Here is a 25,184-nt window from a genome sequence, read left to right as displayed (position 1 = left end):
AAACTAATTTATAATTAACTTAAATTAATTATAATTAATAATAATTAATTTAATATTAAAGATAATTAATTATAATTAACCTCAATTAATTATAATTAATTATACTATTATTAATTAATTAAAATTAATTATATTTTAATTTAAAATTGATCATAAATCAATTAGAATTTATAATTTATTATGCATTAATTATAATTAATTATAATCAAGTTATAACTAATTATTTTTAACTAAAAATAAATTATAAGTTATATTCTTTTTAATTTATAATTAATTATAGATTAATTATAATTAATTATATTTAAAATATAATTAATTATATTAGATCCTAAAATTAATTATAAATTAATTAGAGATAAATAGAATATAAGCATGATTAACAGAGAATTAAACTCTCTGTTAACAGAGAGTTTAATTCTCTGTTTTAAGGGATTTGACCGAAGAAGCACTCAAAGGGGAGAAAGCCACCTACACAGCCAGCGGTCTCCTATTCGCGCTTCCGATCAAAACCGATCCGACAGGAAGGGAATGGCGCCGGACTGAGCGAAGTCGGACAGCAGGATGGAGTCGGAGTCAAGAGCCCCCACCTCCTGTTTCCGATCAAAATACGTAACTTCCGATCGGACAAGGGAGACGGGCAGAGAGGAGGCTTCGACGGCTAGGTAGGAGAACTCTTTCTTCCTCTCTCTCTCTCTCTCTCTCTCTCTTTGCTTGGGATCGGCACGGACAGAGGGTCGGGAGAGAGGTTCGGTTGTGGGAGAGGAAGTGGAGCTCGGCTTTGGCGTCGGTACAGGGAGGTCGGTCGGGAGAGAGAGCAGCGGCTTGGTGGGGTTCGGCTGGCTCTGGTCGTGGAAACAGAGGGAGGATCGGGCTGTTGGAACGGAGGCAGTGAGGTGGAGTTACGGGAGGAGAGTCGTGTGTCGAGCAGCGAAGATGAAGAGCCTTCGGCTCCTATTTAACGACGCAAAATGAGTACTCCTCGACGGGATTTCTGCAGGAATCGCGGAGAATCGACTGGAGCGGCGCCGTTTGCAGCAGGATTTCAGCAGGATTTCAGGAGAATTTCACGGATCCGCCGGGTGCAAAGTTTGTACGCGAGATTTTTTTGTTTTATTATTCTGAGGTTAACAACTCTCAAAACATTAACATTTAAAATTAATTAGTTTAATATAAGAATTATGTATTTCTATTCCCCAAATAGTTCAAATAAGCATAATGATGATGATAGTGAACATTTGAGATCGGTGCTCCAAGTTTAATAGGAGACTAATGAGATGATTATTTGAAGAGAGAGAAAGAGGATGAAGGAGGATTGAGAATTAGAGAAGGCTTGTGCTGCAAATCAATATGTGGAGTCATGATTTTACTTTAGTTGATGTTTTGTTATTAGTTTCTTGGATTGTAAAATTTTAAGTTTAGTTTTAGTAGTTGAAAAACTATGATGATATACATATGAAAATAGATTATGCTCTAGCTACCTGTTTTTCAAATGTTCATTTGTTCACAACCTGATTATGAAGTTCTAGCTGTTTGGTAATGTTTAGAGGGAAGTGATAGGATGTATGGAAACAAGTTCTCTAGCATCTCCTTATATCATAAGATCAAGCATCAAATGAAATACACGCTCAATGTTTGGCATTGATATTTCACGTAACCCTTTCTAGACTTCTTTGATTGGCTATAGGTGGGAGATGATATTAGGATGAACGAAGTTACATATTTTGGTAGACGATAACACAACGGCTAAAGAAATAAAATAAATATATACAAGAGATGTGATAAAGGACAGATACATCATAAATATAATATTGAGCCAATAGTGTTAGTTCACGTATAAACTATAGGATATTATTAAATAAATAACAATCTAGGTGAAAGTGACATTATTTAGTACCTGTCAGCTTTCTCATATCTTCTCCACAATAACTTATGTATTTGCACTTATAGTTGCGTTTGAGTTGGATAGTATAAATTATAATATTGAAACCGATGTTAACATATGATTATTCACACTTATAAAAAAGGAATCTCATATAAAAGAGCAACCTAATATTATTGTTATATCTAAAAATAAAATTATTATCCACAAATATGATGTGTTGTCCTGAAATTTATTTGACCATGATAGCATGTATTAGATTCCACTTATAAGATCACAATATATTCAACCCTCCCATCAATGAAGACTAACTAGACGTACAAAAAAAAGGGTCTCTTCACCCTCAATTGCATCTCTTGATTTTCCCTCTTGCGCAACAACCTCTCCGTCTCTTCCCCTCATCACCAAACAACATATCGCCCTGGCCTCTCGCGTGAAGTCACTATGAATACTCAGCATTGACAAGACCAATCGCGCATGAAAGAGAAAAGAAGTTCAAGCAACTTTTCGTGAAGATAGAACATTCGGAGATACGCATGGATCTGCTTGGATGTAGGATTTGAGCAGGATTTAGGCTAAATCCCAACAAATAAAAAAAATGACAAGTTTAAATATTGCAGAATCTTAAATCACGTTACTTCTCCATTTTGGCTTAAATCCTGAATTTAATAAATCCCATGGTTTAGCGGGTTTACGGGATGTAGCTGAAGAAGCGCGTGAAAGGGGTAAAAGATCACTATATTGGCGACGAGCTCCCGTAATATAGCTTTTGCGCTAGGTTCTGATAACATTGTTAGATGGAGCTTCTAACAAAGTCTTTTTAGACCCATCTCTACATTTAACATCTTTTTAGGTCTATCTCTGCCTTTCTTAACATAGGTTGAACCGAATACATTTGCTTTTCTAATCGGGTCATTAGAAGGATGGCGTTTTATGAAATCAAACCATCTTAGGCGACTCTTTCTAATCTTATCTGTCACTAGAGCTATTGCAACCTTTTCACGTGTATACTTATTTCACATTGTCTCCAAAGCGTAAAACCACTCATCCACCTGAGCATCTGCATCTCCGCAACACTTAATTTTATGCTTCTCTTTTAATGGCCAACATTTTGAGCTATAGCATTGAAGGTCACACCACCATCTTATAAAATTTTCTCTCAAGTTTGAAAGGTATTTTTTTATTACACATCAGACTCGATGCATTCCTCTACTTCAACCATCCAACTTGAATTCTACTAATAATATTCCCAACTATTTCACCATCGATTTAAACAATAGACCCGAAATATCTAAAACATGCACTCCTTTAATGACTTGATCACCTACTGTCACAGTCCTACAACTAGATCTATTCTAACTAAAATTATACTCCAGGTATTCGGTTTTAGATCTACTCAAGCAAAGACCTTTAGACTAAGTTTGACCTCCAAAATTCAAATTTTGGTTCAACCCTCTCTCTCTCTAGTCTTATCACCAATAAGAATATCGGTAGCAAAAAGCATACAGCATGGTACATCCTCTTGCAAATGTCTTGTAAGAATATCCATAACTAAAGCAAAAAGATATGGACTTAAAGTTGATCCTTGATGTAATTCAACTAAAATAGGAAAATGTCTAATTAAACCATCTTATGTTTGAACACAAGTAACAGCTCCAGTATACATATCCTTAATAACTTAAATATAAGCATTATTAATTCATTTCTTTTCTAGAACTCTTCAAAGTACTTCTCTTGGAACATTATCATATGTTTTCTCTAACTCAATAAATATCATATGAAGATCCTCCTTAATATCTCTATATTTATCCACCAAACCTTTCAACAAATGTATAGCTTCCATAGTAAATCTAACCGACATGAATCCAAATTGATTTGGTAAAATATTAGTATCATGTCATAACCTATGCTCAATTACTCTCTCCAACAATATTAATGTATGAAACATAAACTTAATTCCTCTATAATTCACACACTCTTGTGCATAATCTTTATTCTTAAAAATAGAAATCAACACACTCCTTGTCAACTCATATGGCATCTTCTTAGTAAAATAATACTAAGAAAAGAAAATTCATGTTCATAACGTTGAGCATAATGCTAAGACAGAAGTTGAGTAAATAGATAAAGATACTTTAGAGTGATAAAGTAAGAAAATAAGGCATGAGAGCCATAATCTAAAATAAGATTTTTTGGTCAAATAATTGAATGCTAGAAGTAATGTTTAATCCAAATCATATATTTGTGATTTTGAGGTGTTTTCCAATGATCATATGAAGGTTTCAAGAACTACACAAAAGAGGAGCACTCAATGTGCACATAGCATCTTGTTGTCCCCAAATGTTCAAGTTAGTATTTAGCATAAATATGCGGTCACTCTAGGAATATGTGATTTATCAAGAAGAATGTAACCGCCTCTACATCTTGAAACCGACTCTCACAAACAATTCAAATGAATGCAACCTTAACCACTCGTCAAATAGAAGAAATTTCTCCTCCTACACTTCAACCCTACTAAAAACACAAATGAGAACGAGTTGTCCATAGATAATCGTATATGGAGAGCAGACATTTGTGGGTTGAAGTATCACTAGGTTATACAAATTGTAGTAAGTAAAAAGTTATTAATCATTCCTCTCATAAGACACCACAAGTTCCATATGGATGCAAGATCATGCACTTCAATCTCCATCTCTTATGTGTCATCAACGTATTTGTCGTATACATATTTTATAAGTGCATTTTCCTCTTAATAGGCTACTATAACTTGAATATCTAAAAATTAAGCATGTGTGATGTGGACATCAGCACGAAGATCTAGCGCATCTATCACAGGAGGCGTCGTAAATCGACGGCTCTAATTTAAATTCTTATTTAAAATTTATTTTATGAATGTTAGCTATTATTTTATGTTATTTCCTGTTTTACCCCTAGGTTAGTTTATTTGAGTATTATGGCCCAAGGGGCATTTTTGTAATTTTTATTTTCTCATGTTATGGCTTATATATAGGGCCTTAAGCTATTGTAATAGGATGGTTAATTTGACATGAAAATTTTGTGTTTTCCACACTTGTGTTCTTCTTGAGAGAGGACGAGAGTGAGATTCCTATGGGAAGGAATTGAAGTTGTCACCAGCCGCAGGATGGGTCCGGGCTCGTGAATTGAAGTCCCTTGAAGAAGGGAAAACGAATCACCCACCAACCTTGGAGACGGCCGGGTTCGTGGTTTTATTCTTTTGTTGTATGTTCGTCTTCACTCACCACCCTCCTTATTCTTCTTCGTCACATCCGATTCATCCACCAAATTTCCCCACTTTTCCCCTACAACAAGTTCCACTAAAATCCTCACCATAACCGTCGGATCTCACCCCACCCGAGCTTCATCTTTCACATCCAAGCCCACGGCCAACTCCCTCACCCGCTGGCCACCTTCCCCATCCACCCGTGAATCTCCTAGGCCGGCCCCTCCTCCTTTCCTTTGCTTAATTAAGAGACAATTAACGCTCCTAATTAATCCCCTCATTCACTCAAAATTCTTTGGAAATATTTCCAAAATCTATTAAGAGAAATTATGAAGTAATTCCCTAATTCTTCTCTTCCTTCCCTATTGGTCACGTCCACTTCTATTCACTTATTTCAGTTTCCTGAATTGGTTTTAATTCCAATAATCTAACCACAATTCAGCCACCTCCTTAAGCTAACGTCAATTCTGTCCATTTATTCTCAGCCTCCTGATTTGGAAGTAATTCCAAAATCTTGCCAATTCACCCGCCTCCTCCTTAATTGCTGTGGCTTGGTATTATTTCAAATTTCCATAAGAAACCAACCCACCGAACCTGATTGCTGCTGCCAGTTTTCCCGTTGGAATTAAATCCTAAATTTTCCATCATAGTATTTGAGGAAATAATTCAAATTCCCTCAAATAATTTGCTATCCAGTTAATTCCTGTAGGCAGAATTTTTCTAAGCTTGTCTTTTCTCCATCAAGGCTGAAATTTCCCAAGGCCTCACCTAGGCTTGCTGTCAGATTTTTGGAGAAGAGACTGTTCGGGCCCCACAAATCCCATCTAATTTCTCTTGCCAGCCGAAAATTAATTCCCTCCTCCCGTGAAGCATTCCTTCTACTTGGAACCTGAGAATTTTCTCAGGTTTTGGAACAAAAATCTGAAGAAAATTTTTAGATTTTGTGAGCTGGGATAAATCCAGATTTCTTTCAGTTTTTGCAAGGAACAATTTCAGATTTTGGAGAGGAGATCCTCTCCATAGCAAAGCTTTGCGTTTTCGTTCTACATCAGTTTGGTATCAGAGCATGAACTCGGATCGACTTGGAAGGACTCTAGACTGGGTGGTAGGTCAAGTGGCCGCCATTAGTCAACATCTCAAGGAGACTCAAGCAGACTTAGCCGACTACCATCGTCAGACAGTCAAACGGTTCGATGACCTAGAGTGAGGTAGGACGGACCCATCGCTCTACACCTCTTCAAGATCCCCTTCATCAAAGGATAGGAAAAAGGCACTAAGAAACAGAGAAAGAGTGGATAGAGTTGACAAATGACAGGAGGCCAATGAAGTTTTCTATTTCCCACTCACGGTGCAAATCAAAGAAAAAAATAAAGTGATCAAGGAAGAAGAAGATGAATTGGTCGACAAGGAAAAATGCGTGATAGCAAATCCTGCAGAGAGAGACTTGGTTGGCTCAATTTCAACTCCTACAGAAGCAAAGATTTCTCCTGACCCAGTGAACACTCCTATAACAGAGGAGGTTGAGGAAGCTCTGGAGGTGATATCCATCGAACTCCATATTGATCCTATCGCCAGTGAAGCCATCGAGGAGGGTGAACAAGTTTCTGCATGCGAAAAGAAGTGCGACAGTTTGGAAGGTGATCCCTTGACTCGGGTTAAGGAAATTGGCGAGCTTACGTGCCCATTGGGTTTATTACCCATTTCGGAGGATGAAACTATGTCTCCAAAGAACCGTCCAAAGTTGTACCTAGGAAGTTGTGATGCTAACTCGACGGAGTCGAGTATTCTCCCACCTGGGGAGAATGATGTGGACATCGGCACGAAGATCTGGCACATCTATCACAGGAGGCGTCGTAAATCGACGGCTCTAATTTAAATTGTTATTTAAAATTTATTTTATGAATGTTAGCTATTATTTTATGTTATTTCCTATTTTACCCCTAGGTTAGTTTATTTGAGTGTTATGGCCCAAGGGGCATTTTTGTAATTTTTATTTTCTCATGTTATGGCCTATATATAGGGCCTTAAGCTATTGTAATAGGATGATTAATTTGATATGAAAATTTTGTGTTTTCCACACTTGTGTTGTTCTTGAGAGAGGACGAGAGTGAGATTCCTATGAGAAGGAATCGAAGTTGTCACCAGCCGCAGGATGGGTCCGGGCTCGTGAATTGAAGTCCCTTGAAGAAGGGAAAACGAATCACCCATCAACCTTGGAGACGGCCGAGTTCGTGGTTTTATTCTTTTGTTGTATGTTCGTCTTCACTCACCACCCTCCTTATTCTTCTTCGTCACATCCGATTCATCCACCAAATTTCCCCACATTTCCCCCACAACAAGTTCCACTAAAATCCTCACCATAACCGTCGGATCTCACCCCACCCGAGCTTCATCCTTCACATCCAAGCCCACGGCCAACTCCCTCACCTACCGGCCACCTTCCCCATCCACCCGTGAATCTCCTAGGCTGGCCCCTCCTCCTCCTTTCCTTTGCTTAATTAAGAGCCAATTAACGCTCCTAATTAATCCCCTCATTCACTCAAAATTCTTTGGAAATATTTCCAAAATTTATTGAGAGAAAATAGGAAGTAATTCCCTAATTCTTCTCTTCCTTTCCTATTTGTCACGTCCACTTCTATTCACTTATTTCAGTTTCTTGAATTGGTTTTAATTCCAATAATCTAACCACAATTCAGCCACCTCCTTAAGCTAACGTCAATTCTGTCCATTCATTCTCAGCCTCCTGAATTGGAACTAATTCCAAAATCTGGCCAATTCACCCGCCTCCTCCTTAATTGCTGTGGCTTGGTATTATTTCGAATTTCCATAAGAAACCAATCCACCGAACCTGATTGCTGCTGCCAGTTTTCTCGTTGGAATTAAATCCTAAATTTTCCATCAAAGTATTTGAGGAAATAATTCAAATTCCCTCAAATAATTTGCTGTCCAGTTAATTCCTGTAGGCAGAATTTTTCTCAGCTTGTCTTTTCTCCATCAAGGCTGAAATTTCCCAAAGCCTCACCTAGGCTTGCTGTCAGATTTTTGGAAAAGAGACTGTTCGGGCCCCACAAATCCCATCTAATTTCTCTTGCCAGCTGAAAATTAATTCCCTCCTCCCGTGAAGCATTCCTTCTATTTGGAACCTGAGAATTTTCTCAGGTTTTGGAACAAAAACCTGAAGAAAATTTTCAGATTTTGTGAGCTGGGATAAATCCAGATTTCTTTCAGTTTTTGCAAGGAACAGTTTCAGATTTTGGAGAGGAGATCCTCTCCATAGCAAAGCTTTGCATTTTCGTTCTACATCAATGCGTGTTTCGGACATTCCTATACAAACTATAAACGACCAAGAAGTTCACATGTTTTCTTAGTTAAAATTAAACCAAATAGGTGTATCGAAAAACTATGTGCTAAATTGAACTCTGTTCTTTAATCTAAAAGCATAACTGTGTTGTAATGAGTTGGTCAAAAGGACATAATGCATAACTTAATGATTGCATAATAAGTCAGAAAAGTAGAACTAGTGAGGTAACTATACATTCCATCTTTATTTTGTTTATCAGGTAAATATGATGGCAAAAGTTTGGAGATTTAGTCGAGCATCAGCAGACGCATTTCATCTTAGGAAAGTGTAAGATTGGACTACTTATACCATCATGAAGATTATCCTTTCCAAATGTCTCATAATCACATAACTTTGTTGATTCTGATTATTCTCTTTTCACCCTACTCTTAAATATATCAACTTTTTAAAATGGTTCTAATGTAAGACAAAAGATGCAAACTAACAAATCAAAGCTCTACTTTGAATGGGTGAATCTCCCGCAATACACAATGTTAAGCAAGTTTATATTCTTTTGAACTCAAAGATAATACAACAATAATGTCAAGAATGGGCGAACAATTTAGAAAATCTGATCAAGATCTTAAAAGTCTATCATAGAAAAAGAAGGAATCAAATCTTTAAAAAATTGAGAGCACTATAACAACCGAATGGTTACAACAACTCGTGGTTCAATTTATTGCAGTATTAAATTGATCTCAAAGCCATTTTTAGTTCTTTAATTTTACTTGCATTAAACCCACTGGTCTTAACCTTTATTAAACCCACTGGTCTTAACCTTTATTAAACCCAAAACCAGTTCATGTAAACCTCTATAAATAGACCCCAAATGCTGTAATTGAATTCAGGAAATGAGATTTATGTTTCATCCTTTTCTAATCTCTCTTATTCCCCTTCTTCTACCTTAAGGAGTCCACACCTACTCAAAAAGTGTCTTCCCGATCAAGAAGCTTAACAAATAGACTCTTGTTGAGACCAAACTCACATCTCCACCTACCTTAGTCAGCCAACAGTCTCCACCGCAGTCTCACTTCTTTCAGCCGATAGCCACCTTTCTCTTCCACCGAAACCCACATTTTTTCACCTCCTATCCTAGCTGTCCATTAGTTTCCACTGCAACCAGACTTTTTTTCCTCTACAGACAGCTGCCAATCAGTCCACCTATCTTCAGCCGCCAGTTTTTCTTCTCTACAGCCAGTAGCCGTGCTGCCTTCAGCCTCGCCAGAAGCAACCTGCTGTTTTTCTCAAGAACAGTTCTCCATTTCAACTCAAGATCTGCCATTAGCTGCTGTTCTCCAAAGAATCTGCTACCCACCTTCCTTTTTCAACATCAAGAACTAGCAAAGGGTGCAAATCTCATCACCAAAGGCTGCAGCCTTTCGATTTTCTGCCTCTCTCCACTGGGCCATCACCCGAGCTAGCTTTTGTAACTCATTTCAGCATCAAGATCTTAATTCTCCCTACAAAAACAGCCCAATTCTTGCAATTTACTCTTTCTTCTTTCAAGATTCTATAAGGTCACGGCTCTTGTTATCAAGAACCATATCTTTTATTCCCTTTCACCAGCCACCAAAGACCTCTCAACATGAAAAATGTAAATTTGGTAAAAGCTCTCAGAACAATACAAACCAATCAAAAATTAAAATTCTCTGAAATCCAAAAATATCTACACCAAGCTAATGTTCAATTTGCCTCCACTGCTCATCACTTCAACAATTCCATGCTTTCATGCATTCTATTAACAAGAAACTTGATAGTTTGTGCATTGACCACCCACCTCCTATGCTCCATCAAGATCCTTCCTCTTCCATGGCATCCTTGATTCCGCTGATCGAATCCCTTCTTCACTGCCACCACTATATCCTACAAGTTTCTCTTTTCTTTAATCAATGAAAATTGAACTTCAACACTTTAATGAATTCAACATCAAAACATGGATGTTTAAAGCACAGGAATACTTTGATTTTCACAACACTCATGATTATCATCTTGTTAAGATAGCTTCTTTTTATCTTTGAAGGATCTGTAGATACTTGGTACCAATGGTTATGCATGAAGCTCTTTCTATCTTTTTTCCATCTCTCAACCTTGAGAACAAGGTTGTTTTTCATGTCGATGGGAGTGTTAAGCAACAATATATTTTTGGGATTAAAATATAGTACAACAACAATGTCAATAATGTGTGAACAATTTAAAAAATTATCATCAAGATAATAAAATACTTAAAGTCTATCATAGAAGAAGAAGGAAGCAAATCATTTAGAGATTGGGAGCTTTATAACAACTGGCTGGCTATAACAAGTCGTGGTTCAATTTATTTCAACATTAAACCGGTCTCAAACCCATTTTTAGTTCATTTATTTTACTTGTATTAAACCAGCTAATCCGAACATCTATTAAACCCAAAACCGGTTCATGTAAACCTCTATAAATAGATCCAAAATGTTGTAATTGAATTCAGGAAATAAGATTTCTAATTTCGTTCTTTTCTAGTATCTCTTCTTCTCCTTCTTCTTCTTTAAGGAGTCCACACCTACTCAAAAGATGCCTTTCCCTTCTTGATGTAGATCAAGAAGCTTAACAAGGATTAATTGACTTAAAATACCACTTTTTTAGCAGTCATCCAAAATCAATAATAAGATTTTGAAAAAGACTGACATAAATAAATGGAATGCCATAATGTAATGGGCCAAAAGAGACAAGTAAAAAGCCACTCACGGATACTTAGTTTCCAATTGATCTCCGTTAACAGATATCTGTTGCAGGGAGAAAACAAAATTAGTTGAAGCGGAGTAAATCTGACTGCAATGTAAGCTTGTTATTTTGGTGAAGTGTTGGAAAGTTTTTTAGGTTTTACTTTTTACTGTAAAAAAAACTAATCATTTCTCGAGAATGTAGTTTCATGTGTTACAAGAACTCAACTATTTGGGTAATCTGAAGAGACAACCTTTGCCCAGGGCAGCTTGTCATCAGAGCAACCTCTTGGAAATCCATTGTACCCAATTCCTGATATAAGAAGAGAATAAAAACCAACAGCGCCATAAATTTCAATTTGAGTTCTAACCTGGCAATGGTGGCAAATAGTTGGACTCGAGAATTGCAAGTACATTATAAGAATTTTAATCATGCATTTTACAGTAAAGTAGCGAATTAAAACAGCTCAATTCTCAGAGCTGCTTTTGAACAATAGTTTCATGGTAAGTGTTAATTTGAAAAGCAAAAAGGTCAAAATCCATGATGTTGCAATTTCCCTTCTTGAAGGGAGAGCTTACACCAAGTTTAATAGAAACTTATTAAAAACTGAAAGGCTCTTCTTAAAGCAACAGCAACAAGTAGAGAATACTTATCTAATAGAATCATTTAACTTTCATTATCATTAGCTGCAGCAACAGCTTAAGAAAACTTAACCCAAATACTTGGATTCAGCTTATGAATCTTTCTTTCCCATCAATTCCTTCTTAAAGCAGTATTTGGCATTAATTCTAGTTTAGGTAGAAAATTTTGTGCACTCTATGCTAAGTTATGTGTTGTCCTTCTCCAGGGGCGATCCAGTCCCGAAATGATATAAATCATATGAACAGAGCGCTGCTCACACCTTCTTAGACATTGCATATCAAAATAAATAGAAGCGAAAACAGTTGTTTCTTTACAGGAAAATATTTAAAAGAAATAACTGAAAATAACTTACCAAGAATTATTCCATTTTGACTTACTAGGCATGCACCAACCTACAACGTAATAAATGATTAATAAATGGATAGCTAAACAAGGAGAATAAACAGAAACAGATGTAAACATAAAAGAATAAATGACTGGGATCTTATAAGTAAATTTGTAAGCATATTAATATAACTTCTATAAACATAAGTTCCATGATTGTTTCACTTTCCGTCATGCATATTAAGCAATTATATATTATTTTCACATGTTATCATGATTGTGCTTTGAATACATATTAATGCAGATTTTTTATAACATATTCATAACAAAGCTATATATATTTTTAAATGCTTATGATACTAATGTTAAAAAGGAAATTGATAGGAAACACTTGAAGATCTCAAGTATTTCCTAGCATTCTTCAAAAACAGCGAGAATTATTCACAAAAATTCACACAAAACCAAGAAAACAGTAGAAATTTACATTATTTGATGAAATAGAAGCCAAAATAGCAAATATAATTGATCCTCAATTCGAGAGGAGGATCGATCTCTCCCAAATCTCTAGACGCCGCTAAAGCCCAAAGAAAAACCTAATTCAAGAGATCTCAAATTTTAGCCAAATTCAAAATGCCCTAACCCTAGGAAAACAAAGTATTTAATGCATACAAATCAAAAGGAAATCCCTAAACAGTCCCTAGATTCAAATTCCCCTCCCAAATCCCTCAAAAATCCTTCCTAAATTGCTTTGTTTTCTTCAGCGGGGCATGCGGCTGAATCGGGAGGCGGAGGCTTCCGCCTCGTCGCGCCTGGACCGATCCCGCGTAGACCGGTTGGACCGGTCCATTGGACCGATCTAACAATAATCCCCTCCCGAAGATCCACCTTGTCCTCAAGGTGGAGATATGCTCGTGTTCTGGTGGAGGTGGACATCCTTGAGGTGGCTGAAAATCCTTACCAAATTGCTGAATTAGGGGTTGCCCTGAAAGAGAAACATCCCCTCCCTCCTCCTTCCTGATCACATCTAGCTTGTGTAGTCCCACCAGATAATCTTCCCCCACCTCTTGTAGGCTCCTAACCATGGTCTTAAGTGATACCATGGCTTTGAATAGCACTGAATCTCCCCTTATAACCACCTGTCTCCCATCCACCATTAATTCCATCGTGAGTGCTCCCCAATTGTCCTTGGTTTTCCCCCAAGGTTTGTAATCATTTCATTCCTAGGATGACATCAGTACTTCCTAACTCTAGTGGGAGAAAATCCCCCCTTACCTGAATCCCCTGGATGGTTAACACCACTCCTCTACAGATCCCCTGGCCTTTCTCCACCTTCCATGTACCCATCATCACCCCATAACAACCGGTGTCCACCAATTTCACTCGCAGTTGGTTGACGACCTGAGTGAAAATGAAATTATGGGTAGCCCCACTGTCAATCAAAACAACCACCTCCATGCCTGCTATTTCCCCATTTACTTTCATCGTATGATTCAAAGTGAATCATACTACTGAATTCAGAAAAACCTCGGCCAAATCCAAATGCAACTTCTCCTCCATCTCTTCATTTAACTCCCCCTCACCTCCCTCAGTTTTCTTGTCATCACAGACGGTGAGAACCTGAAGAGTTCAGTCCTTACATTGATATCCAGCATTAAACACAAACCTATTTTTAAGAATGCTCTGATACCAATTTGATAGGAAACACTTTGAAGATCTCAAGTATTTCCTAGCATTCTTCAAAAACAGCGAGAATTCTCCACAAAAATCCACACAAAACCAGGAAAAAAGTAGAAATTTATAATATTTGATGAAATAGAAGCGAAAAATAGCAAGATACAATTGATCCTCAATTTGAGAGGAGGACCGATCTCTCCCAAATCTCTAGACGCCGCTAGAGCCCAAAGAAAAACCTAATTCAAGAGATCTCAAATTTCAACCAAATTCAAGATGCCCTAACCCTAGGAAAACAAAATATTTAATGCATACAAATCAAAAGAAAATCCCTAAACAGTCCCTACATTCAAATTTCCCTCCCAAATCCTTGAAAAAGCCTTCCTAAATTGCTTTGTTTGCTTCACCGGGGCGTGTGACTGAATCAGGAGGAGGAGGCTTCCGCCTCATCGCGCCTAGGCCGGTCCCGCGTGGATCGGCTGGACTGGTCTAATAGAAATCTAGTCATAACTTATGGGAAAAGTTGTCAAACTATAATGAACTGTGCAACAAGAAGCAAAACGGCTAATGAGAGACTATATTTACATGCCAACAAGGGTTCCCAACAATCAATAATTGCATGTTAAATTAGTCCAAGCACAATCGAGGGTTCATTCAATAACTGCTATGTTGAATCAAATCCAACTCTTATTGACGGTTATGATGGGCGACAAGCTAAATTAAGATCATATAATTTATAAATATGTCAAAACTAGACAACTATTATATGACAATAGGATTAAGATAAATAAGAATGAAAATAAGAATATTGAAGTAAAACTACAATTTACACTAGCATTTGACTCGTATTAGGCATTGAATGTTTGGACACTTGATGGTTATAGTTTAACTCCTCGTAGGCATTCATGCTTATTGCTTAGGATTGTATCACGTACTATTTCAATTACCAATTCATGCTTTAATTTGACATTTCGTGCAATAATTATTACTATTGATGCTATTAAAAAAATTAGTAGGACATATTCTTTTTATTTTATATATTTTTTTGCTAAGATTTTGAACTATGTATTAGACTTATTTATTTCATTGAGTGTTATAGCTCATCAGATATTATTTTGACTATTATTTCAGATAATGGAGGAGAGCAGATTGGGATGCAGCATTGTAATAAGATCTTATCCTTCATCTTAGTATTATGTTGCATAGTTTTGGTATTTCAAAGAAGAAGGATGTTTATGATATATATTAAAGGTTTATGGTATTTGTTAGCTATATAAGATATTGGTTAGAAGCTCTATAGTTCATACAACAATAACAACATCAAGTTTTTATCCCACTATGTGGGGTCAGCTACATGAATCTTTTTTCTCCATTGTGTCCTGCTAAGAGTTAAATTCTCATTTAAATCCCTTTACCTTTCTTAAAATAAGTTAAATCTAATACATATACTTTCCTAACCAAGTCATCGGAAGGCCGCCATTTTATGTGACCAAATCATCTAAGGCGACTCTCTCTAATCTTATCTTCCAATGGAGCTACTCCAACCATTTCATATATATGCTCATTTCGTATCCTGTCTCTAAGAGTAAAATCACTTATCCACCTGAGCATCCTCATCTCTGCAACACTAACTTAATATTATGCTTCTCTTTTAATGGCCAACACTCTGCACCATAAAGCACTACAGGTCAAACCACCATATTATAGAATTTTCTCTTAAGTTTGAGGGGGACTTTTCTATCACACAATAAGCCCGACGCATTCCTCCACTTCAACCATCCAAGTTGAATTCTACTAATAACATCCCCATCTATTTCACCATCACTTTGAACAAAAGACCCAATATACCAAAAATGTGTACTTTTATTAATGTCTTGATCACCCAAAGCTCTATAGTTCATATTCATGAATTTAATTATCAACACTTCCGTATTAATAGTTGTGACAGATCTATTTGAGAAGCATGAAAAAAAAAATTGTTTGGTGACAATGTAGGCAAATAGGGTTTCTACTTATTTGATCATGCTTACTTAGAATCAAAGTGAGTGTTGAACAGAAATGTATTTGATTTGCCGGCCTCTGCAACATCTCCTGCTTGACTAAGAAGAGATGTAATCAGGTGTGACATAGATTCTTATTTCAATTTTGTTGAAATTCAGCATGGTTGTATTTTTGTTAAAGAAGTTAAAGCTTTGCTTATAATTTTGAAGAGTTGATTTGGATGAGGAACTTTTAGATTTACAAAGTTATAGAGGGAGTATAATCACGAAGTGTGTATATTTTTGTGTTTGATGATATTGCGATTGTTGTTCATTAATGCTGCTTATTTTGTTATTTTTTAGGGCATGTGACACATTTTCTTGTTTCAAAACTATTCATGTGTCTTGCACAAGAGGATTTAAAAATAAGACATGGCTTATTTCTTTTATCGATTTTGTCATTTTACTGCTTTCACTTATTAACATCCACTTTGATTGCGTGATTTTGGTTGGGGTTTTTCACCTTTTAAACATCATTAAAGTTTTTTGTTGTTTCTTATCTTAAATATTGATTCTTAAAAATTAATATTGATTATATTCTTGATAGAATATTAGGTAACATTATTCTATTTATCATCATGTTGCCCTTTCTAATTAGTTTTTTTTGGATCTGCTTAGGCTTGATACCAGACATTATTTACATTACTCTGGATAAATTATACGCACATTTAGATACTAAATCCAGAAGCCGACAGTCAAATATTTTATTAGGTTTTAGCTAGATTTAACAACTGGCATACCATTTTTTTTTAATTTAACACCCTCGGATTATCTAAATCGGATTTAATGGATTTACTAAATCTTACTCAAAGATACAAATCCCCTAAGAAATGACAAAATGATGAGGACGATCATGTTCCGCACGACCAGGAGACCGTCCACTATTGCAATCCTCCTGCTACTTTTCCCTTTCTGTTATGCACGTTCCCTGTTTTCCCTTTACATTTTTTTCCTTTTTCCCATAGTAGTAAAACACCCAATAGAGATATATAGGTAGAAAAGTCATAGGAAAAGCTCATTCTAGAAGAAATATATCCAGTTTTAATGTTCCATTGCCCATTGTTTTGCTCTAGTTTTATTGCAGGTACCATCTCCGGCGAACTGCTGCGTTCAAGGTACGTCAGGTTGGTATCAGAGCCGGCATCCGGATTCATGGCTGCGGAAACATCTCGTCGAGCTCCTGACGATGATCGAAGTGTGGATGACGTGTGGGTAGCGCAAGCTAGCTTCACACGGCAACTGAATGAACTGAGAACGGACTTCCTCCGTCTCTCAACTGAGTTACGGAATGACATACGAGAGCTTAAAGCTTCTATCAGCAATGCTCTTCCACAGGTCCAACCACAGGCCGCACCAGAGCGAGGAAATCAAGTGCATGAGATCCGTCCACCCCGAGCCCCGCCGGTCAGGACATTTCCTCACCGACCACCGCGTCATGATCCCGTGGAAGTTACGAAATACGATGAAGACATTGATTTCCATCAACACCAAGGATTTACTGATTCTGGAGATGATGTAGTTCATCGATTTTATGATCGCCCCATATACCGAGTCCAGCGTCCTCCTCCTTCGGGCAAATTTCGGATGAAATTGGATATTCCCTTCTTCGAAGGACGGCTACATATTGAGGATTATCTAGACTGGGAAAGATCGGTCGAAGCATTCTTTGAGTATATGGAGATCATCCCTGACAAGCAAGTCAAATACGTGGCCAGTCGATTGAAGGGCGGCGCAAGTGCGTGGTGGTTACAGTTGTTACAATCTCGCCGGAGAGAGGGAAGAGGACCCGTTCGCAGTTGGCAGCGAATGAAGCAACTTCTCCGAGGACATTTCCTACCTACAGATTATGAGCAAATATTATATCTACAGTACCAACACTGTTCTCAGGGACATCGAGCTGTAAATGAGTATACAGAGGAGTTTTACCGTTTGAGTGCTCGAAACAACCTCCAGGAATCTGAGAATCAGCTCGTTGCGAGATACATTGGTGGTATGAGGGACCTAATACTGGATAAATTAGAACTCAATTCCGTCTGGACCTTATCCCAGGCGGTGAACTTCGCTTTAAAAGCTGAAAACCAATTACTGCGTCACTCCCGCGGCAGCGCTTCAGGCAATTCTTCCAGGCGGGCTTACGCCGACTCCTATGCTCATAATTCAAAAACCAGTCCGCATACTAGTAGTCCAGCTTCAATTTCCCGCGCCACTACCACTACCAACTCTCCAAATCAAAACCTTGATACTACTGTTGAACCTAAAGGCCCATTTAAGGCACCAGTCCCTGCAAGGGATAATCCCTATAGCAAACCTGGAACTCTGAAATGCTACAGATGTTTCCAACCAGGACACAAGTCCAATGAGTGTCCGAATCATCAACGAATTCAAATATTAGAGGGAGAGACTCCTGCCACAGAGGGAATTCCGACCTCAGCTGAGTTAGAATCCGACGTTGGAATTGAAGATGTGCACGGCGACGAAGGTGAACCACTTATCTGTGTCATCTAAAAGCTTCTACTAGCACCCCGCACTCCGACTCACTCCCAGCGAAATGCCTTGTTCAAGACCCGATGCACTATACAGGGAAAAGTATGTGAACTACTAATTGACAGTGGGTGTACGGAAAATGTGATCTCCCACTCCGTAGTGCAAGCATTACAACTCAAGACCACAAGCAATCCCCATCCTTACAAGGTTAGCTGGATCAAGAAGGGTATGGAGGTAACAGTGACGGAGATGTGTCGTGTTACATTCTCAATTGGGAAACACTATGTATGTGAATTTATCTGCAACATAATTGAGATGGACATCTGCCATCTTATCTTGGGCCGACCATGGCAGTATGATATGGGAGCCATTTATGACTGCAGACAGAATGTCTATACAGTTGATTGGAAAGGAAAGAAACTTAGATTGTGTCCGCAGACACCCACATTATCCAGCTCAACCCCTGCTCATAACGCGACTTATATGGTCTCGGGTAAGCTTTTGGTGCAGTCACGGCAGGATGTTAAGACGCTCATGGCGCTAGTTGTATCTGACAACAACAAAGAAGTTGCTACTACTCAATATCTCGTGGAAATCTGCAAGATTCTGGATCAGTTTGCTGATGTGATTCCTTCCAAGTTACCACCAGGACTACCACCTCTCCGCTCCCTGCAACATCAAATTAAGTTTGTCCCCGGCGCCACGTTGCCGAATCTCCCTTATTATCGTATGAGTCCCAGAGAGTGCTCAATCTTATAGGAAATCATCAAGGAGCTACTTGACAAACAATTGATCCAGCATAACTTGAGCCCCTGTGTGGAACCTGCCTTGTTAGTGCCGAAGAAAGACGGCCAGTGGCGTATGTGTGTGGACAGCCGCGCCATTAATAAAATCACTGTGAAGTATAGATTTCCCGTACCCCGAGTCTCCGACTTGCTAGATCGTTTGGCCGGTGCCTCTGTCTTCTCCAAACTTGATATGCGAAGCGGCTATCACCAAATCCGTATTCGTCCAAGTGACGAATGGAAGACCGCATTCAAGACTTGTGATGGCTTATACGAATGGAAGCTAATGCCCTTCGGGCTTTGCAATGCGCCTTCTACATTTATGAGGCTGATGCATGAAGTGTTACAACTGTTTTTGGGGAAGATTTGTGTTGCCTATTTCGATGATATTCTTGTTTTTAGTACTAATTTTTCAGATCACCTTGAACACCTCACTGAAATTTTGCAAACATTGCGGCAACACAAACTTTATGTGAACTTACCCAAGTGTGAGTTCGCCGCTTCTAGCGTCCATTTCTTGGGTTTTATTCTCTCCGACAGAGGTGTCGAAGTGGATCCTAGAAAGGTGAAAGCTATTAGAGATTGGCCCGTGCCGCAGTCCTTGTTCGACGTACTCAATTTTCATGGGTTAGCGAATTTCTATAGACGCTTCATCAGGGGGTTTAGTGTTCTAGTAGCCCCCATTACAGATTGCTTAAAAGCTAGCAGCTTCAAGTGGACCTTGGACCAACAAAACAGCTTTGAGACTATAAAGGTGGCCTTATGTTCAGCTCCCGTCCTAGCATTGCCGAACTTTGAAAAGCCCTTTCACGTGGACACAGATGCGTCGGCGGTGGGAATAGGCGCTGTTCTATCGCAGGAGTCCAAGCCAGTTGAATTTTTTAGTGAGAAGTTAAGTCCCGCCCGACAAAAATGGTCTGCTTATGAACAGGAACTTTACACTGTCGTTAGAGCCTTGAAGCAGTGGGAACATTACTTACTTCACCAGGACTTTGTACTGTGTAGTGACAATCAGGCCCTTCAGTACATCAATAACCAAAAAAATATAAGCCGCATGCACGCTCGTTGGATTGTTTTTTCTCCAGAAATTTACTTTTGTCTTACAGCATAAGGCAGGAAAGTTGAACAGGGTGGCTGATGCCCTTAGCCGGCGGGCTGCACTGCTTAGCCGTCTTGAGACGGAGGTAACCGGCTTATAGAAGATGAAATGCCTTTATGCTACTGATGCCGATTTCAGTGCTTACTGGGAGCAGTGCTCAACGGACCAACCTCGAGGTGATTATAGCATCCGCCACGGCTTTTTATTTAAAGCCAATTGCCTGTGTGTTCCTAATTCTTCTTGGAGACCATATCTTATTAAAGAGGCACATTGAGGAGGCCTAGCTGCCCATGCCGGACAGGATAAAACGCTCGCTCAATTGCAAATGCGATTTTACTGGCCCCATTTATCCAGAGATGTTTCTCGGTATATAGAACGGTGCTCGGTTTGTCAAACATATAAGGGAACGGCACAGAATACGGGATTATACATGCCTCTTCCCACACCGGATTCAATCTGGGAAGACCTTAGCATCGACTTCGTTCTAGGCCTTCCCCGCACCAAAGGTGGAGCTGATTCTATTATAGTGGTTGTTGATAGGTTTTCAAAAACGACTCACTTCGTTCCCTGTAAAAAGACCTTCGACGCCAACCATGTTGCACGACTTTTCTTTAAAGAAATTATTCACTTACACGGCATACCTTGTAGCATCACGTCCGACCGTGATGTTAAATTCATCAGCCATTTTTGGAGGGAACTGTGGAAGCGCTCGCACACTGAACTCAAACTCAGCTCCGCCTATCACCCGCATACCGATGGGCAGACTGAAGTCGTCAACCGCACACTTGGGAACATGTTGCGTTGCCTAGTCCAGGATCATCCAAAGAAATGGGAGGAGATGTTAAGCCAAGCCGAGTTCGCATTTAACTCAATGCCGAATCGGTCTACGGGTCACTGCCCATTCAGCATTGTGTATACAAAGATGCCCAATCACATAGTTGACGTCGCTGTCCTACCAAAATGCCGGAGTTCAGGTGCCGCACAATCTGCCGATCAGTACAAGGACGTTGTTGACAAAGTTCGAGCCAAGTTGAATGAGTCCAACCTCAAATACAAGCAAGCAGCCGATGAACACAGGCGTCAGCAGCTGTTTAGCCTGGGCGATTTAGTAATGCTCCGCATTCGAAGGGAGCGTTTTCCTTCAGGAACTTATTCCAAGTTGAGCCCCAAAAAAATCGGGCCATTTCCTATCCTAGGGAAGATTAATGACAATGTCTATGTCATTGACTTAACCACCAGCGTCCAAATATCGTCCACTTTCAATGTCTCTGACATTTACCGCTATCACCCCCCAGATGCTGCTGATACTATCTTAAACTCGCCGGAAGCGAGTTTTTCTGAAGACGGGGAGACTTGATGAGGACTATCATGTTCCGCATGACCAGGAGACCGTCCACTATTGCAATCCTCCTGCTACTTTTCCCTTTCTATTATGCGCGTTCCCTGTTTTCCCTTACTTTACGTTTTTTCCTTTTTCCCATAGTAGTAAAACACCCAATAGAGATATATATAGGTAGAAAAGTCATAGGAAAAGCTCATTCTAGAAGAAATATATCCAGTTTTACTGTTCCATTGCCCTTTGTTTTGCTCTAGTTTTCTTGCAGGTACCATCTCCGGCGAACTGCTGCGTTCAAGGTACGTCACAAAACAAAGAGAATGTATTGACTGGCTTAAAAAAAGAACAGAAATAATAGGAAAAGAAATAGCAAAATCCTAACCTGACGGTTTGGATCCTTAGATCGCTTAGCGGACAGGAATGCAATCGCCATGAAATAGTCGTCCCAGGAAAGATACCTAAACTCTCTTAAAATTGTCAGCTTTAACAGAATCAGATAGAAGTTGCGATCCGAAAGTAAGCTTACCCCTTGCGCTTGGAAGGATCGAAGGGACTCCGAGCTTGGGAACCCTCGACGGAAGCGTTCTCGGAAGCGGAGAAACAGCGAGGGCGGGGCCTCTTTGGATTGGAGGAGATGAATCGAAATGCAATCACCGAAGATAAAGCACCGAGGGCAGCAGAGATAGATACGAGGACGAAATCCTTTGCGCTAATCATGGCCGGCAATAGGGGTAGAAGAGCAGAGCAGATTTGCGGAGTGGAAATGGCGGGAAAGTGAGCTTGGCGCCGGAAAAGCAGGCTAAAGGGTGGCGCGTATGAAGGAAGCAACTTTTATTAGTTAATAAAACTCAAATGTTACTTATTTATAAAATTATGATATAATTATTTTTTAGGGAGATTTAGATAAATATTATACAATTTTTATACATTTATATATCTAATATTTCAATTTTTATGTTTATTTATATAATATTTGAATTTCTCAATCACATTAATAAATGTGCATGAAAATATATATTTCACTTTAAAAAATAAATATTAATAGTATTTTTATGAAAATTTAAAATTTAAGTGTTAAATAAGTAGATATAAGGATTTAACAATAGATATTTCGCTTTAAAAAAATATATATGTATTAGATTTTTTAAATCCCATTGCTCGTTATTTATAATAATATCAGCAAGTTTTAAATGGAAAACTCCACTGAAAGAAGAAGAATTTGATAGTGGCGTTCCAACACGAGATTCAAACATTACGTTAGAACTGTAGGTTTAAAAACAAAATGCGAATGATGTTAAGAAGTTTGAACTTAAGTTCGACCTAGCTTTGAATAAGGTTTAAATCTTATACTATATTTTTTAATCTTGTTTGAACTTAGATGGAACACGTTTCAGATATAGAAATTGGGTTAGAATAAAGTTCATACTCGATTCAAACCTAAGGTTTGTTTATTAGTTTTGTGCCTCCCATCATATTATTTAGGATTGTACCATGAATCTTATTTAAAGGAAAGCCTATCGACTTACCCTTAAGTGTAGATTACTATGTCTCTAGCCAACTTGAATTACTTAATCATTTCTAGCCATCATTTCTTACTTTTATACTATACTAATGCCAAATCATATTAATCATATAATAACAATTATCATGTCTTTCAATACAATTATTTAATTGGTATAAATCAATAAAGTGTACTTATCAATATGTATGTATTATGTTAAAATGCATATTGGATCAATAAACAATGCTTTTACATATGCATATAATGTATTTCATACATTTGAGTACCAAGCTCCAAAATTTTTTTTTTGCATACTTTTAATCCATTCATTTCATTAAAAGTGGCATATACATAAAAATACCTAGTTGAATTTCAATATGCTACTTTGACGCTTCAAGACCTAAATTGAAAGAATTATATGTTTATTTTTTTATTAATCTACCAAAGACATTAATTTCTTTTTAAATCAATTTAACATGGTAAAAGCATCCATTTTCATTTATCATATAATCTCATAACATACATCACTAATCAAAATTAAACATACAATAACCAGAAGTTCAATCCAATGATATCCATATATTACAACCCTTTTGGTTACAAAAGAGTAAAACAAAATGCAAAATGATAATTAAACCTGAAAATCTGACTCTGATCAATCTCACTCTAATGGCCTATTCTTGAATTTGAAATCAATTAAACCACAATAATGAGATATAAAGCTCAATAGGTTACCAGAATCTAACAAAGCAATCAATACAAGCAAAGAAATTAATATGTTGTGTATCCATCACTCATTATAATCCATATAAAAGCATCTATGCAATTGTAAAATTCAATGAATAAATATCATAAGTTAATATGATTGGTAATCTAAAAAGACCAAATATCATATAATGCTGAACTCTATAAGACATATATAATTATAAATATGTAGCAAAAGTATATATTTATCAATGCATGAATAAATTATTCTATATTAAGAGTCCATCAGTTCTATAAGTCATGAATGTGCAAATGTCATAACAATATGATATGTTATATCTGTATGTAGTGCTACCATATTATGAATACTTTATTTGTTAATTTGTATATATATGAGTATGCAATTCATAAATCTGTTATCTATCTTCTTTATTCTTATTTATCAATTCATTATCTATCATTTCATTTATGCAATCACATATTTATATCTATATGTTGTCAATGCATAAATGTGATTTAGTAAGGCATGTCATTCAGCTTTAATGTGGTGTTTTCAATACATGTTTGTTATTCATCTTTCAATCAATCCATCATTATTAATCAATATCATCTTTCATCTATTTCTATCAATTATTTACTTTAATAAGCAGCTTTCAATAATTCAATAAAGACTCATCATTCCCTCCCCATCGGTACGGTGTAATCGGTCAACAATTATATACTAACATTTAGGATTACACCACGAACCTTTATTTTAAGAAAAGCCCATCGACCCACCCTCCTATACAAGATATTACATTTTAATAGCCAATTTGTATTAATTATAGTGTTTATGATCAATCTTCTTTGCTTACATGTAATTTCCCGATTCATCATATGTTAATTGTATCATTTCCTCTTTGCAGTACAATATTATGCATGAAATGCTATAAAATGCTTAATAATTTATTTACTATTCATTAACTTCAGAAAATTATAACTATCAATTTACCAAGTGAAATTTCATAATAGTATTGATAAAATGTTCATAAAAATGATATTGATCATATAAAAAAGTTATAAGGCAAATGCTATATGTTAATTGTATCATTTCCTCTTTGCAGTACAATATTATGCATGAAATGCTATAAAATGCTTAATAATTTATTTACTATTCATTAACTTCAGAAAATTATAACTATCAATTTACCAAGTGAAATTTCATAATAGTATTGATAAAATGTTCATAAAAATGATATTGATCATATAAAAAAGTTATAAGGCAAAAGCTTGATAAATAAAAAAAAAAATATTTTTACCAAATTTTGAGAAATTGAAATCATAGGAAATAAAATCATTGAAAAAAAAAGTAAGATTCATGTTACCTACCATGATTAGAAGAAATTTCACAATGGATATGATGGTTGAAAACACCATGATCTGTTTTTTCTCTCTTCTCTTTTTA

General features: G+C 37.3%; 1 protein-coding gene across 1 annotated transcript in view; it reads right to left on the bottom strand.

The window, feature by feature from the left end:
• The window catches only part of LOC110104699 (deoxycytidylate deaminase), a 25,851-nt gene extending 3,503 nt beyond the window's left edge, over window positions 1-22,348 (bottom strand). The window contains exons 1-5 of the mRNA XM_020833924.2: window positions 22,061-22,348; window positions 21,917-21,992; window positions 12,149-12,188; window positions 11,408-11,466; window positions 11,179-11,216 (exon numbers count right to left, since the gene is read on the bottom strand). Coding sequence (XP_020689583.1) covers window positions 11,179-11,216; window positions 11,408-11,466; window positions 12,149-12,188; window positions 21,917-21,992; window positions 22,061-22,251 — 404 coding nt within the window. The 5' untranslated portion in view covers window positions 22,252-22,348. The remainder of the gene's footprint in view (window positions 1-11,178; window positions 11,217-11,407; window positions 11,467-12,148; window positions 12,189-21,916; window positions 21,993-22,060) is intronic.
• Between the last annotated feature and the right edge of the window lie 2,836 nt (window positions 22,349-25,184).

Source organism: Dendrobium catenatum, unplaced genomic scaffold, assembly GCF_001605985.2.
Source record: "Dendrobium catenatum unplaced genomic scaffold, ASM160598v2 fragScaff_scaffold_621, whole genome shotgun sequence".
Taxonomy (NCBI): Eukaryota; Viridiplantae; Streptophyta; class Magnoliopsida; order Asparagales; family Orchidaceae; genus Dendrobium; species Dendrobium catenatum.
The sequence above is the reverse complement of the archived record's forward strand: the minus strand, read 5'-3'. Positions and strand labels throughout refer to the sequence as shown.